At 35.0% G+C, this 13703-nt stretch overlaps 1 protein-coding gene across 2 annotated transcripts in view; it reads right to left on the bottom strand.

Annotated features, from left to right (window-relative positions):
• The window catches only part of OLFM3 (olfactomedin 3), a 222479-nt gene extending 214051 nt beyond the window's left edge, over positions 1–8428 (bottom strand). Inside the window, exon 1 of one of the 2 annotated variants that reach the window (XM_070786019.1) lies at positions 7873–8428. In XM_070786019.1, the coding sequence (XP_070642120.1) occupies positions 7873–7941 (69 nt within the window). In that variant the 5' untranslated portion in view covers positions 7942–8428. The remainder of the gene's footprint in view (positions 1–7872) is intronic. The other variant, XM_019958391.2, reaches the window with a different exon arrangement.
• Positions 8429–13703: the final 5275 nt, after the last annotated feature.

Raw genomic sequence — 13703 nt, 5'->3', positions numbered from 1 at the left:
TGAACTGAACTGAATGCAAAAAATGCCATTGATAATTTGATAAGATATTGCATTGAATATGCAGATTGTTTTGGGCAGCGTAGTCATTTTGATAATATTGATTCTTTAAATCCAAGAACATGATATATCTTTCCATCTGCTTATGTCATCTTCAATTTCTTTCATCAGGGTCTTATAGTTTTCAGAGTACAGGTCTTTCGCCACCTTGTGTATTAGTTGCTCAGTCGTGTCCAACTTTTTGCGACCCCGTGGACTGGAGCCCACCAGGAGTCCATGGGATTCTCCAGGCAAGAACACTGGAGTGGGTTGCCATTTCCTTAGGTAGGTTTATTCCTCGGTATTTTATTCTTTTTGATATGACAGTGAATAGGATTGTTTCCTTGTTAGTGTATAGAAATGCAAGAGATATTTTTTTATTAATTTTGTATCCTACAGCTTTACCAAATTCATTGATGAGCTCTAATAGCATTCTGTGTATAGCGTCATATTTGTATGAAGACACAGTTCAGTTCAGTTGCTCACTCATGTCCGACTCTTTGCGAGCCCATGAACCATAGCACGCCAGGCCTCCCTGTCCATCACCAACTCCTAGAGTCCTCCCAAACCCATGTCCATCGAGTCCGTGATGCCATCCAACCATCTCATCCTCTGTTGTCCCCTTCTCCTCCTGCCCTCAATCTTTCCCAGCATCAGGGTCTTTTCCAATGAGTCAGCTCTTCACATCAGGTGGCCAAAGTATTGGAGTTTCAGCTTCAAAATCAGTCCAACCAATGAACACCCAGGACTGATCTCCTTTAGCATGGACTGGTTACATCTCCTTGCAATCCAAGGCACTCTCAAAGAGTCTTCTCCAACACCGTAGTTCAAAAGCATCAATTCTTCGGTGCTCAGCTTTCTTTATAGTCCAACTGTCACATCCCTACCCTAGAAAAACTGTAGCCTAGACTAGTCGGACCTTTGTTGACAAAGTAATGTCTCTGCTTTTTAATATGCTGTCTAGGCTGGTCATAACTTTCCTTCCAAGGAGTAAGTGTCTTTTAATTTCATGGCAACAATCAGCATATGCAGTGATTTTGGAGCCCAGGAAACACAAAAAACCTCAAATAGCCAAAGGAACCTTGAGAAAGACAAATGGAACTGGAGGAATCAGGCTCCCTGACTTCAGACTATACTGTAAAGCTACAGTAAAAAAAAAAAAAAAAAAAAAAAAAAGTATGACACTGGCACAAAGACAAACATATAAATCAATGTAACAGGACAGAAAGCCCAGACCTGAACTCATACACCTATGATCAATTAATCTATGACAAATGGAGACAAGACAGTCTCTTCAATAAGTAGCACTGGGAAAAACTAGAGAGCTATGTGTAAATAAACAAAATTAGAACATTCTCTAACACCATACACAAATGTTAAACTCAAAATGGATTAAAGACCTAAATGTAAGACCAGATACTATAAAACTCTTAGAGGAAAACATAGGAAGAATGCACTTTGCCATAAATCACAGCATATATCTTTTTGGATCCACCCCTTAGGTAATGGAAATAAAAATAAATAGAGTCTTATTAAACTTAAGATCTTTTCCACAGCAAAGGAAACCATAAGTGAAACAAAAGACAACCTACAGAATAGGAGAAAATATTTGCAAATGAAGTGACCAACAAGGGCTTAAGCTCCAAAATATACAAACAGCTTATGCAGGTCAATATCATAAAAACAAACAACCCAATCCAAAAAAAGGCAGAAGATCTAAATAGACATTTTTTTTCCAAAGAAGACATACAGAGATGGCCAAGAAGCACATGTAAAGGTGCTCAACATTCTTAAGTATTAGAGAAATAAAAATTAAAAATACAATGGAGTATCACTTCACAGAGGTCAGAATGGTCATCATCAAAATGTCTGCAAACAGCAAATGCTGGAATGGGTATGGAAAAAAGGGAACCCTCTTATTCTCTTGGTGACAATGTAAATTGGTATAGCCAATATGGAGAAAAAAAAAACAAAACAAAGCCACCATATGGTTCAGCTATCCCACTCCTGGGCATATATCCAGAGAAAGCTATAATTTAAAAAGAAACATGCACTCCAAAGTTCATTGCAGAATTATTTATAATATCCAAGACATGGAAGTAACCTAAAATGTCCATCAAAGAGGAATGTATAAAAAATGTGGTACATATATACAATGGAATATTACTCAGCCATTAAAAAGACTGAAATATTGCCATTTGATACAATATAGATGGACCTAGGGATTGTGATATACTGAGTGAAATTAGAAAAAGTAAATATCATATGATATCAGCTACATGTGAAATCTAAAACAAATGATACAAATGAGCTGATATATAGAACATATACACAACACTGTAAATCAACTATACTCCTAGGTAAATTAAAAGAACATGTCAGCTTCTCATTTTTACAGGTGAGAGCACTGAGATCAAAGCTTCACAAAGTTATATATGTGTGTATATTTATTATATTATATATATGTAACTGAAATAGGAAATGGCAACCCACTTCAGTATTATTGCCTGGAAAATTACATGAGTTACAGTCCACGGGGTCACAAAGGGTAGAACACAACTTAGCGACCGAGCATGAGCACATATGTAATAAACACACACATATATACATAAGAATGGCAAAGTTGGGATGAAAAATGAGGGTCTTGTCTGGAATCCTGACCCCTTTGCTTCTCACTCTGGTGCTGCTTTCCATCCCAACAGAGAATGGGTCATCACAATACTTATTTTCTAAAGAGAACTGTTAGAAAATTACAGAGGGCATACACACTGAGGAAACCAGAAGGGAAAGAGACACGTGTACCCCAATGTTCATCACAGCACTGTTTATAATAGCCAGGACATGGAAGCAACCTAGATGTCCATCAGCAGATGAATGGATAGGAAAGCTGTGGTACATATACACAATGGAGTATTACTCAGCCATTAAAAAGAATACATTTGAATCAGTTCTAATGAGGTGGATGAAACTGGAGCCTATTATACAGAGTGGAGTAAGCCAGAAGGAAAAACATCAATACAGTATACTAACGCATATATATGGAATTTAGAAAGATGGTAACAATAACCCGGTGTACGAGACAGCAAAAAAGACACTGATGTATAGAACAGTCTTATGGACTCTGTGGGAGAGGGAGAGGGTGGGAAGATTTGGGAGAATGACATTGAAGCATGTAAAATATCATGTAAGAAACGAGTTGCCAGTCCAGGTTCGATGCATGATACTGGATGCTTGGGGCTAGTGCACTGGGACGACCCAGAGGGATGGTATGGGGAGGGAGGAGGGAGGAGGGTTCAGGATGGGGAACACATGTATACCTGTGGTGGATTCATTTTGATATTTGGCAAAACTAATACAATTATGTAAAGTTTAAAAATAAAATAAAATTTTAAAAAAATGATGAAAAAAAAAGAATTTTCAAAGAAAAACAAAGGCCAGCAGTACCATTTTAACCTTGTCAAGTTACTGAAAGAGTAAGAAAGAATATTTACATTTCAAAATAAACGTTTAATTGTGTTAAGAAGGGTGTTATAGAATGGGAGTAAGGAAGTCATTTACTTTTTCAAAACATAGATGGACTGTATTGAACTTTTCACTTTTTTACCATACCAGAGTTTATTGGTGTGTAATTATAGGTCCCTGCCAGATTCTATCGATTAGTATTTTCTGTTCTAATATGAGTTGATCCTGTTGTATAGAGGATGTGTCTGGCAAACAGGAGTTACAGGAGAAGATAGATTTTTAAGTCACCTTTAAAAGATGACTTTTAAAGCAAATTGATACTGATCTCAATTTATTTCTCTTGCTGTTTTTGCTGTTATCATTTTCATTTAAAAGCTACAAAAACATGAACTTTAACTAGATTTATGTACTAAAGCCACCCCTAGCCAATTTAGGTCTTTGATAATTTTCTTTAGCAATACCAAAATACAAAGGCACTTTTACGTAGGCACATAACATCTTATGTTATGAAGATATAACAATATAATTATTGAAATTCTCTTACTTCCTATCATGTTTATATGGCTTAACACAACTGTTTTATTTAAAGCAAGAGTTCTAATGGGCCAAGTTGTTTTGGAGAGGAAAAACAGTTTGTGTTGAGGATTATTGCTGAATCATTGTTTCATTTTATGTCTGTGGTGTCAGCAAGTACCATGGTAATAAGTTCTTTAAAATATTTCTAGGTAAGGACATAGTGAATGCTTTCTCAGTCTAAGCATACTAGGGCATTTTGCAATATATTTATCACACAAGTATGACTGCTTTAAAGTATTAACAGTCACTGCAATGTGTGGCTATGCCTATGTCACCTCTTTTTAACTGCTCCCCAAGTGTCTGAACCTGGTATAAATGTTCTGTTTGAAATCTGCACAGTCACGTTTATAGCTCCTTTCTTTATAATTCAGCATTGCAGAGAAGAGAAATTCATGGTTCTGTTTCAAGGGATTACTGTTTTGTTATGATGTTCAAATAATGGTCTGCTAAAGATATTCTTGTAAAAGAAAAAGAGGTTCACTCTCCTACTATCAAGGTCATTACTAAACTCTGTGCCTTCAGTTTAAAAGCACAGAGATGCCATCTAGCAGCCGCCCTCAGGAATTTCCTACACAGAAATAGTCCTTTCTCTGCAATAATTGAATTCTTACAAGCTTCAGGTTTTTCTTTATTTATTGAATGAATGATGATTTGGCACATTGCCTGTAGTTCAGATACTCCATTACAAGCAAAATTATTTGATAGCTCTTAAAATAAGCAAAGTGATACACCCTTGAGTTTTTCTGAATGGAACTGGAAAGTTGTTAATAAGATTTTAATTAAGAAAACATAATTCTCATGATTTTTTTGAGAGGAAATAGATAATGTCTATATAAAATACAAATAATTGATTAGTATTGAATTGCATTCCTTTACTGAAAGAAAATACTAATCTTACCAATTTTCTGGTATATTAAATGAGAGAAAAGAAAGTAAATGCATGCTGAAAGTAAGTTCATCCGATGATAATAAATGTTTTTTTTAATTTAAATATAAAATTGATTTTCAAGTAATTTATCTTACCATAAGATGGCGATATCTAAGCACTTTATAAAGTCATATATGATCTGTAAGTTTCAATCTCAGGAAGAATGATTATAAACATAAATATATCTTCTATGAAATGGAATTGGTACTATTGTTAGAAGGCCTTTTTTTCCAGACAAATTAATATATAATAAGCATGCTCTAAAATTTAGTTCTCTAATATTTGTTATATGTGATAATATTTTACCTAAAAAAAGTCTATTCCATTTTAATAGCTCTCCTATTTTGCCAATTTGTGTGTATTCATGCATGATTTATATATAGTATAAATGAAAAATGTAATAATAGAGAAGAATACTTAAATGGATTTATTTGAAAATATGATTTTGAAATATATCAGCCCTGACATGTTAAAATATTAAAAAATTAGCTATTTAGAATTTTTCTATGTTTAAGTTTCATCACTTAATTATTACTTATTTGTCCACAAACTGGTCTTGTGTGCTATTGTATTATTAGAATTTAATTTCAATTTTACCAAACAATTTACATTATGGATGCTTATTTTATTATCTAAAATATATAGTTAGTAAAAAAAATAACATTTGATATAATTTCTATTTCATAACCTAATTGACAATCATTCTGAGAATTCAGTGGTACCATTTGTGATTTTGGGGAGGAGAGATGATATAGTGTGTTGATTCTTAAAAGTTTGATAAAACATAACATGTTCACTTTTTTGAAGCAAAATGTGTCTACTGTCCAAAGACTACAACATTAAAATCACTTGCTATGAACATTTTAATATTCTCTATATTGTCATATATGGTGTAGAGCAAATACCCATCTGGTGTTCTTTGCACACTGCATTGCAATATCTAGAAGCTGAAAAGGACAGTTTGAAAAGTTAATGTTTGCCTTTTCTTTTCTAGATTTCTCAGCTCTGTTGTATCAAACAGCCAGAATTAAGTCTGAAGGAAAGTTTTCTGTTGTTGAATACATGGAAATAAACTTATCAATACTAGAAGATCATGTTAACTAAAAAAGGATCATTTACTTGGAGGATTTATCTCAGTATTTATCAGAAGCTCTTCTTATATATATTTTTAATTTGGGGAAGAATGGGATACAGAAATGAAGATATTTATGCATTAAAGATATCATAAAAATCAAATGAACATGCAGTTGTTAGTAAAACTCTGCATTATGAAATCATTTTAAAGAATTACAAAGTTTACTTTAAGTCTAATGATTTTTTTAATGTAATAACTCAGTAATTAGCTTTGCTTTTTAAAAATGTATTACCAAGAATATTCCAAATGAACTATATAATAGAATGTATTTGGAGCTGTAATGAATATAAGTATGGCAAAGTAATGTGTCACCATAAATCCATAGAAAAAAATGGAAAAAAAAAAGATTAAAAAATATGAAAGCAAAATCAGCACTTTGTACCTGGATGTAAAATGCTTTAAAGCTATACCTTAGTGTATAAAATATTCCATTAAGATCATTAAGACAATATACTACATGAAAATTTCACAGTGTTGATCAGCATAACCATAACTTTAAAAGAAAATTATTTTATTCTCATCAGGTCTTTAAATATGAAAAGTGTGCAGAAATAATTATATGTATGTATGACATGATTCTAAATTTTCACTATGTACTTATTTAGGCCTAGAAATATTCAGTCAACCACAATATTAGGCTATGCTTAGTTCTATTCAATTGTGAAAAGAAACAATTTCTCTGCACTACATGGTTATTTTAAAATAACTTTACTATATTCAAAAATATAACTTTGTCACATCACATCATTTTTCCTATTGTGTCAAATTATTCTTAACCAGTTAAATAAAATAGTTTTTGAAATTGTATTCCCTTACTCTTTTTACTAGATGCCTTGTATCTTATTCCAGATAATTACAGTTTTATTAGAATGCTGATGCTCTCAAATTATCTCACTTTATCCTCAACACTTTTCTTATATATTGCTGAAAATATTTCTGCATATTTCCTGACTTTTTATCAAAAGAGGTTAGCGTTCACTTTAATTGCCAGTACTGGATAATTTTCAGAGTTCAACAGCTCTGAGAGGACACATCCTTCCTATTCCACTCCTTAGTTTCAAAGGTTTCTCACTTCCTGTTTCTTAACACTGGTAATCAGAACTTTCTCAGTGCTCTCTAATTTCCTTAATGAAAAGAAAGAAACAAACACAAGCCCCTTTGCCCACTGCCTCTCAGCCATGGCAGGGAGTAGAGCTCTGCTGCTCTGCCGTGCGTGTTACCAGCAGCATCCCAAATGTTTTGGACACAAACTGCAGCACGTCTGCTACGGGAGTATTATTTACCAGAATCAGCTGGAAAACGCTTCTCTCCTTTCAACAAAGAAAAGGTTCACATCTCCTAAACATGATTACAAACTGCATTATTTTAACTGCCAACTCCTTTGCATTACCCGTCCGACTTCAGAAGAGAACGTTAAGCTCTTGGATATCAAATAAGCTAAATTCTCCGGAGAGCCGCATTGCCCGCTGCCAGTACACGTTATATTCGCTCCTGGTCCCTCCCCCCTCTCTCCAGGACTCTACCTTGAGGAGCTATTCCTCGGGTAGTTCACCTTGTATCTTCCAAGCAGTGGGATACGCCAGGCACCACAGGCTTTCTAGAAAAGCTGTCTTTAATGTTTCTTTTCTTTCTTTCCTTTTTTTTTTTTTTTTTTTTTGCATAATTAATGCATTTTTGTCCGGTCTGTTACATATTGCACATTTATTTCAAACAAGAGTTAAAATATTGCCCGTACCTTGGAAGGATCTAATCCAGCAAGCAAAGACAGCAGCAGGAGATTGAGTAGGTTGGACGTCGCCTGCATTCTGATCTGCGTTTTTGCCCCCTCTTTACTCTTTTATGTAGGCACTCCACTCTCACTGCAGAGACCTTTCCTTCGTCAGTTGCACTTTCTGCCTGCCAGTCAGAGCAGAGTGGAGAAAGAGGCAGTGGCAGGAGCGGTAGCAGTAGCAACAGCAGCGACAGCAGTAGCGGCAGCAGCGGCAGCCGCCCTGGGGGGCGATCATTCCGCAGGCATTCTCAGAGCTGAGAGTCCGGGAGCTCTAGGGGTGGGTTGAGCTGCGGTGAGCGCTGACCGAGGTGCTGAAGCGCCTTCAAGCCTCACGCCCCAATTTACCCTCTCTCCCGGGGCTATCTAGCCAGCCCACCTCAAAAGTTTTGACCCAAGAAAAAGATAAAGGGAGCAACTGCTGAGAGAGGTGTGGAGACCTGGACAACGGATATGACATCACTACAGCTCCTGGGGGCTTGGGGAGATATTTTGCGAGGAATTTGTTAACCAAACAAGGATTGACTCTCCTGTTCCAGTTCAGCATTTGCTGGCATCTTCATCTGCAGAGAAGTAGTCAGCTAGATAAAGGATTATGAAACAAATCGTCTCCTGTCATTTACAGAGGACCTGATACCATATTTAGTCCTTTAAAGAAAGTTTGCAATGCAGACTATCAATGTGTATTTTCTTCTCAAAGCACACAGTCCGTAGCTATTATATATGCATATATAATATATTTGGTTAGGAATTCATGTGTTTTTAATCTATCTAGGGCTTTTGATCATCTGAAAAAGCTATGCATAAATAAATGAAGAGTTTTTTTTTTAACATGTAAATGAGATATTCTACTAGTGACCCTATACACCTGAAATTTCGGCCCCTCATACACAGTCATTCCCAGAAAAATAATATCCTTGTCAATCTGATTGTGTTTATGCCTGAGGTAGATTAGAATTCAGTGATTGATGGACAGTGGGATGGGAAAAGCATTATTTCTAAGCTTCCAAATACTTGTGTTCTAGAGCTCAAGAAAAGAGGCAGACTAGCTGCCTCACAGGAGCAGAGAGAGTAAATGACAAACTAACTCTCTCATATACCCTGAGTTATTTAACTGTACTCAAAAAGCTTTGTTTTAGTAGTTGGAAAAAGTAAATATTTTCCATAAGATAAAAAGATGGGGAAGAGTTGACAACCACTCTCTCTTACAATTATGCCTTTAATACGACTTGAGTTATGTTTTCTGTTGATTTTTCTAGAAGTTATATTTCTTAAGACTTACGCATGTGAACTGGAAATATGAGCGTTTATTCCACATTAAAGAGTGGATAAATTGTTTGAGACATCAGACACATACTGTGTATAAAATCTCTACAAACTTTTACTGAAGACTTCTTTAATTAAAGAAATCTCTATTAGGATTCAAATACTTTTCAAAGTTATAATCCCTAAAGATTTGCATCATATTACACCTGTTTTTACCCTGATATTGTGAATATGTGTGCAAGTGTGTATGATATCTTGAGGCTTTTTTTCCTATGAAAAGTAATGAGAAATAAATTTGAAAATTTCTTTTGAAGAGATGTATCAGAAAAAGAGATTGCAGAATAACAGAAAGGAAGTGGAATTATTTTAGGGTTTTTAGTTTAATAATAACCCTGACAATCAACCACAGATTGAAATTTCCATTATTTCCTAGCCTAAACAGAAAACAGAACTTTTCTATGGAGGTAATAGATAACAATTCAGAGTTATGTCTGACACTGTTTGGAATAACTTCCTAGAGCATGTTTAAGGCTGTTTTTCTCTTTTTACGTTTGTTTCTTTATCCATCTATCAAAGGTAAATCAGTATAGAGTATTTTTCAGTGACCCATACAATAAAAATTGTTGGAAATTTTATTCTGCACCCATTTTCAAACCTTTCAAATCATTGCACAATTTAAAAATGAGCTTTTAGAGGTACAGTAGCTTGGTGATTATAATAGTGCATTTTTATTACCTGTACTTAATACAACATGATTGTTTGACTGTTGTTACACGTGCTTTTCTCTCTTCTCAAAATATCTTCTACAGATTTTTTTCAATCTCCACCTCTCAGTAGTCAGTGCAGCATGATTATTTTGAGTACAGGAAGCTGTATTTTGAGTACAGGAAGCTGTATTTAACAGGCACACAAAATATGAAAACCATCATGTCAATTTTTATCACCTCAAGATCAACTGCTATTCTTTTAATGACATCAATGCTTTTTTCTGGGAATAAAAATTATTCTGATCTCATATATGGTTCACAATATTAATGACTGTACAAGAACTCCTACATAAGCACATTTTTTCCTTTCAACTCTATTTCCCTTTATTTCATGGTACTGGAATTTCATTTGTGACAAGCAGTTAATAAGACAAATTCTATGAAAACGTGATACAAGATGATAATATTTTAATATCTGAAGTAAACAATGGATGATAATTGTATTACAGATGAAAACAGATGATTTTGGCATATATAAAAAATACTTTCTATAAGAGAAGCTTATTCCTTTGTAGAGAACACTCAAGCTCATTAATAAACCAAAAATTATTGAACGTGCCACTGAAAAGCAAAAGCTGTAGCTAAATGTAAGCAATAGTCTACTACTGCCTCTGTATTTAAAAAATACTCAAATAAAACTGCACATTTTTCTAAAATATAACTCTATTGTTTTTGTTAGTCATTTATTTTGTAGTAAAGCTTTCTTATGGTTCCATAAGTCAGTTTGACAATATTGTAGGCCAGATCATATGTACATAGCGATTCATACAGCATTCCTCCTTTTAGAAAGTCCATGAAACTCCTTATATATTGTGTCCTACATGAGAAAATATTTGATATTTATGTATCTAACTGAAGTTGATCTTCTATATTTACAATGGGTGTAAAATTGCTTTGAAATTTATAAAGTGCTTTAAAAATTTTTAGCCAGTATTTTCTACAGGGCTTCCCTAGTGGCTCACATAGTAAAGAATCCACCTGCAATGCAGGAAACCTGGTTTCGATCCCTGGTTCAGGAAGATCTCCTGGAGAAGGGAATGTCTACCCACTCCAGTATTCTTGCCTGGAGAATTCCATGGACAGAGGAGCCTGATGAGCCACAGTCCATAAGGTCACAAAGAGTTAGACACGGCTGAACAACTAACACTTTCGTCTATGAAGTCACACCTAAAAATAAGTTTATATTGTTCACGTACACATGCAGAATATAGAATAAAACTTTAAAAAAATGTATGTCCAATATTACATATGTAAATTCTTAATAATATGGATTATATTATTAGCATAATAATTTTATGTGTTAGTCTTTTGATAAGAAACTTGTATGATATGCTTCTTTCATATGTTTATACTGTTTCAGAATTCCAGAGATGTTTCATTATGCTAAGAAATGCTGTTCCCTACTTTGATTTTTATCTGTCGTTTAATATTGATGACAGTTATTTTAGAAAAACACTTTTAAAAAGGGTTATCCTACAATAATCCTGTAGTTATATAAACACTTGAGAAAAATTTCACCTTTCATTATATAAATGAAAACAGTCTTTGATTCATTTCCTAAGGTCCTTGACCTAGCAGAGTACTGTCATATTTTTATGTTTTGCTCTCTTCTCTTTTATTCTCTTGAGGTACCTTTCCCTTGCTTGCTTTTAAGTCTTTCCCATCTAGATCCCCTACCCTTCCTAACTAGTCTATCAAAATAGTACCTTAATTATTCTCTATTTATTATTTACTATATTAATATTTACTGTCTGTCCCTTTTATTGTCCCTTCTTCCACAAGGAAGGGTTCTGCTCTAAATCTGTCACCTAAAGTAGTTCCTGGGGCCGGGTAGCCACTTAATCATTAATGGGTTAGTGAATTAGTGAATTTCCAGCCCTAGCTCCTCCATGCACATTTATATAGCCAAGATTTGCTGGATGTCACTAACTTAATTTCTTATAGGAACTTCAAACTCAGTGAGTCAAACCTATATTTTCCCTCTATCATATTAATTTTTAGCACATTTTTATTTCCATTTCAGAGCAAGAAGAATGGAAGTCACACTTGATTCCTCCCTCATCTTTATCCCTGCATTCAATCCATCAAAAATGCTGTTAGATTTTCTCCATAATATCTCTGAAGTCCTTCCTACTTCTCCATGTATACTTAGGTCAAGATCTTATTTTATATGATCTGAATTATAACAGTGATTTCTTTCCCTTGTTTTACCATAAGTATTTCTTTCTCTTTTACTTTTGTTTAAATCCATATAGTAGTGGTTAAGAGGCTTACTTTCTCTCTCTCCAAGCAGCTCTGCACATTAAGAATCAAGTCTCTTCCAGCCACTCTGTGACCTTAGTTTATCTTCTGTCTGTGTGGCAGAGGAAAAGGTTGGGTCAAGTCTTTCTCTTTTAAGGCACATCATTTCTTTTCTTATCTCACTGGCCAGAATTTAGCCACACGGTCATAGTTCTCTGAAGAAATCTGGATTTTTGAGTCTTTCTTCTGGGAAGCCATGAATTGAAGACTGGGAATTCTGTTATTAGTTCTGGAGGTTGGAAGTCCAGATTTGGTGTCAGGAGAGGGTCTGCTTCCTGGTCATCATACAGATGACCATCTTCTTGTGTCTGCCAAATGATCCTTGTTGCAAGGTCCCAACTCTGTCACAGGCATTGTCTGTCTTCTACTTCAATCTGCAATTTATTATCTACATAACACCTGAGATGGTTGATTTAAAGACTAATTTGGCCATGCTGTTTCTCAGATTAAAGGCCTTCAACATCTCCCTATCTTCTATACAATCAAATGTGAGCTCCTTAAAATGACTAATCCAGGTCCCTGCATAATATGGTCTTTTGCCTTTTCTCCAGTCTTTTCTAACCGTTGTCTCCCAATAATTGAGTAAAATTTAATTTGTGTAGTTCCCTTAACATTCTTCCTCTCTTAAAGAGGACATAGAAGACCATTAAACATCTTTAATAGCATTTCTTTTGCCTAAACCATTCTTGCAGAGGTGTTGGTATCTTGATATCCCAACCCAAAATAAGGATAGGGGCAGGGTAGTAACTTGGTGATAGAAACTGGAATTCCAATTTGTGTTACTTTAGAAGGTATTAGAAGGTCTGCTAAGTTTCTCAGTCTCCATGTAGACTCTTCTGAAGATGGCAGATGCTTTGAATGAAAATGTAGTCATTTTCATTAAGAGAGAGTAGAGACAAGTGATGAGTCATCTTGCAGCTAGTCTTGGCAAGATATTCAAAATGGCTCATTCACATGGTTGCAGTTGTGCTGGCTGGGAGTCGATTGCTCAGGCGGGGTTGTTGCCTAGATCACCTCCATGTCTCCACTTTATGTGGCTTGCATTTCTTACTGCATGGTAGCTAGGTTCTGAGAGAGCATCCCAAGAACAAGTATTCTTGAAGACCTGGGCATGAACTACAAAGATTCTTATGACCTAGACTCAGAAGCTCCACAGTCACATTTGTAATATCGTTTTCTTAAGCAACTAACTAAAGCCAACCCAAATTCAAGGGAAGGTAACTAGTGTCCATCTCCCAATGTAAATCATAATATGTGTATATAGGGAGTAAAGAAGTCGAGAGAGGCTGTACTTGAAAATATATTTATAAAGGGATTATTTTGCACACTCATTCAAAATCCTCATGGTGCCCCTACCAATCACGAATCTGTTTGAGGTAGGATTTTGAGAATGAAATTTGATTAGGGTATAATTTAGCAGGAGTGAAGAAAAATTCCAGTAGGAAGGAATTGAATACCAGTATC

The sequence above is a fragment of the Bos indicus genome, chromosome 3 (genome assembly GCF_029378745.1).
Source record: "Bos indicus isolate NIAB-ARS_2022 breed Sahiwal x Tharparkar chromosome 3, NIAB-ARS_B.indTharparkar_mat_pri_1.0, whole genome shotgun sequence".
NCBI lineage: Eukaryota > Metazoa > Chordata > Mammalia > Artiodactyla > Bovidae > Bos > Bos indicus.
This window is presented reverse-complemented; position numbering and strand designations above follow the sequence as displayed.